The sequence below is a fragment of the Octopus bimaculoides genome, chromosome 1, assembly GCF_001194135.2.
Source record: "Octopus bimaculoides isolate UCB-OBI-ISO-001 chromosome 1, ASM119413v2, whole genome shotgun sequence".
NCBI lineage: Eukaryota > Metazoa > Mollusca > Cephalopoda > Octopoda > Octopodidae > Octopus > Octopus bimaculoides.
Genome location: NC_068981.1, coordinates 114564716 through 114567897, shown reverse-complemented (window position 1 = coordinate 114567897; position 3182 = coordinate 114564716). Strand labels below are relative to the sequence as shown.

Below are 3182 nucleotides of genomic sequence, written 5' to 3'. Positions count from 1 at the left end.
AAAGTGACAGCCTTTGATAAATGATTTCTTATTTAGACACAAAGCCAACAATTTGTGGGGAGGGACAAGTGGATTAAAGTAGCCCAGTATATTACTGGTGCTTTATTTTATCGACCCTGTAGGGATGAAAAGTAAAGCTAACCTCAGTGGGATTGAACTCAAAACGTAATGGGTCATAACTCTATGCTGCAAGGCATGTTGCCCGATGCTTAGGCACAAGGCCAGTAGTTTGAAGGGAAAGGTAAAGTCGATTAAACTGACTCCCGTTACTACTACAAAACAACAAACTCTGAGGAATTCATTATTATTTTGACTGACACAAATTGAGAATCAGCATGACTTAAAAAAAAAAAAACAGATGACAGAAATGGGAAGAAAACCTGGCATGTTCTATTTGTTTTCATAATGCATGGAAGAAAAATATTTATCCATAGTATATGTAGCCAATGTTGATGTGGGTGAGCCATCAACATTTTAGGGCATTGATAACCTTCAATCTTAAGAAGATCAATCATTTCAAGATACAACACACCTGCTTCAGGACATATAGAAAACAAGGAAATTGCTGTCAGAAAATATGCTTTACAACCAGCCAAAGTTTATAAAGACTTGAGGCTGGACAACTGCCCCAGTCTGTAACATACATATGAGTGTACTGCTATTCCACACTGTAGTCAACAAATCTTCATTTCCAATTTCTCTACCAATCACCAACACAAATTCCACACAAACTAAGAACTTCAATGACAAACTGTTTATCCTTACAGGACAAGCTTTTTACAGAATAAGGATTTAGCAACATCAACACAACTCAAGTAATTTCTTTTTGAAGTGTTTTCATAACATCACGTCAGAGAAAAAAGTATTTCATAGTGTGATGTATGGAAATTATTCTATAGAAGAAAAGCAAGCACTTGCTATCGTGGTGAACAAATGCAAGGAGTATAATTCTGAATTAGAGCAAATGAAAGGTAAAACTCATTGGGATGCTAAAAGGAAACGTCATGTCACAGACACCCCGAAATAAGGATATCTCACCAAAGCAGTTCATTTGTTTTACTCGAATTTAGCCAGTGTCAAAAACTCTGATTGTCTATTTGATTCTACTGTTAAAGTAGCCAAGCACTGCTTTGAAAAATATCTGAAAAGCAAACTCAGCAATGGTGAAAAAAGTCCAAAGAAACGTTTCAGAGTTGCTGGAGGAGGTTGTAAAACAAAAGCACCAGGTAAGAGAGACGCTTTGTTTGAATGGTTTGTGGATGTTAGAACATCGCTGCATGCGAGATTACCACAAACTCTTTTCCTATTACAGGCTGAAAAATTTTATGAGGAGTGGAGGATTTGCCAACATCCAAACACACCAACTGAGGAAAAGCTTTGTTTTTCAAAAAGCTGAACAAAAGGTTGGAAAAAAGAGTATGGGGTATCACTGAAATTTCCAAACAAACGCATTTCAATCTCCAAAGAGCAATGTGTTGAGTGCATTCAGGATTATTTGAAGAACATATGGAGTGTGCGTCATTATTTCTTCGATAAATTTGGTGTAGATCCTCCTAATTATCAATGGATATCAAATGCCCTTGCAACAGAATGAAAGTAGCAGACAAGCTACCTTATCATTCAGAAACCAAGATATGTTCGTCAAAAAAAAAACCCACCATTTATCTAGGGAACATATCACAGTGTTCACCCAGGTTAGCAATGATACCAAGATCAATCTTATCCCAGAGTTTGCATTTAAAAGATCTGGAAAAATACCACTACTACTAAATGCCTTGCTTACAATGAAATATCAATGGTCTCCTAAAGGTTCTTATAGATTAGAACAGTTGCTCTGTACTATTGAAAAACTTCCAAACTGATTCAGTATGTTTTCACATGCAAAATTTGCCATCTATGTGCTTGGTGATTAAATGGTGCATTTGATGCTGGAGGTGAGAGACACCCAGTGGAAAAGGCGTTATGTGCCAGTCATCATCGGCGGTGCTATCACCGGATTTGTTCAAGTTAATGACATGCACTTGCACAAACAACTGAAAGCAAAGAATATAGAAAAGTTAGTTCAAACTCTGAATAAAATACCCACACCCAATCAATCCAAGATGATGCTGATGCTACATCAAGCACATGCAGATTGTAAGATTGATTCAAGTCAACATGGGCCACAAACACTTTCAATGGCTCTGAAGATTATAAGGTGTCAGACACTTTTCTTGCCATATCGAAGCAAACTCATGTCAACTGTCAGTGAAGCTTGGTGATCCGTAAAAAAGCAAATAGCGAAACAGAGAAACCTTCAGAAGGACAGTGCCAAAACATCACAAGTCTATCATTTATACCTATTTACAGAGTGCTATGTTTTATTATGTATAGTATAATAAATACTGCAAGTTTACGAAATGGTAATAATACACTTTTCAGTTTGTTTTACTTTTCTTTCTTTTTAAGACATGTTGCTTGTATCAATATCTGTTTAGTCCACAGCAGTTAAAAAAAAATCCCATAATTACCATAATTAACAAATTTCTTATTTTTATTATCCAAATATATATCTTAACTAAAGTGAATGTTTGAAGCACACGTGTATGCTAATTTCACTTGCCTCTTGTTAATTTCTTTTGCCTTGTTGTGTCATTAGATGTGCATGGATAATGGGTGTGAAATGATGATGAAACTTATTCATGTAAGTACAAAACTTAACAATCAGTGAAGTTGAAGTCTCAATGTATTATAGCACAATTTGAAACAAGTTCTAGAAGTACTTACAGCAAAAGGATCCACTTCTTTGTTGGGGTGTTTGCCTCGCTGTAGTCTTTTGATAATTCCTATGTCAGCATCACTAAGAACAACTTTCTGACCAGTTAGTTTATTACTCACAGTTCTCCTGAAAGACAAGTTTCAAGCAATAAATGAAGTATAGACATAAAACCTTTGTATCCTGGTCCAACATTAACCAGTTAGTTTTCTGCTTGTTTTTCTCTTCTTTCACACTGTTTAGCATACCAACTGTGTTATGATCTCTATGATTTCTTAGTAGACAGCAGAACACTGAACCAAATTAAAATGAAAGAGCAAACTGGTGGTTTTCCAGCTCTGAGATTTTAAATTCACTTAAATGACAAATTTCAAAGAATCATGCATTAAGTACAATCTTAGTCTGAAGGTAATAACAATCAATTTCT

General features: G+C 35.5%; 1 protein-coding gene across 1 annotated transcript in view; it reads right to left on the bottom strand.

The window, feature by feature from the left end:
- Positions 1-3182, bottom strand: part of LOC106874947 (ribosome biogenesis protein bop1-B) — a 51632-nt gene that overhangs the window by 38159 nt on the left and 10291 nt on the right. The window contains exon 6 of the mRNA XM_014922866.2: positions 2767-2884. Coding sequence (XP_014778352.1) covers positions 2767-2884 — 118 coding nt within the window. The remainder of the gene's footprint in view (positions 1-2766; positions 2885-3182) is intronic.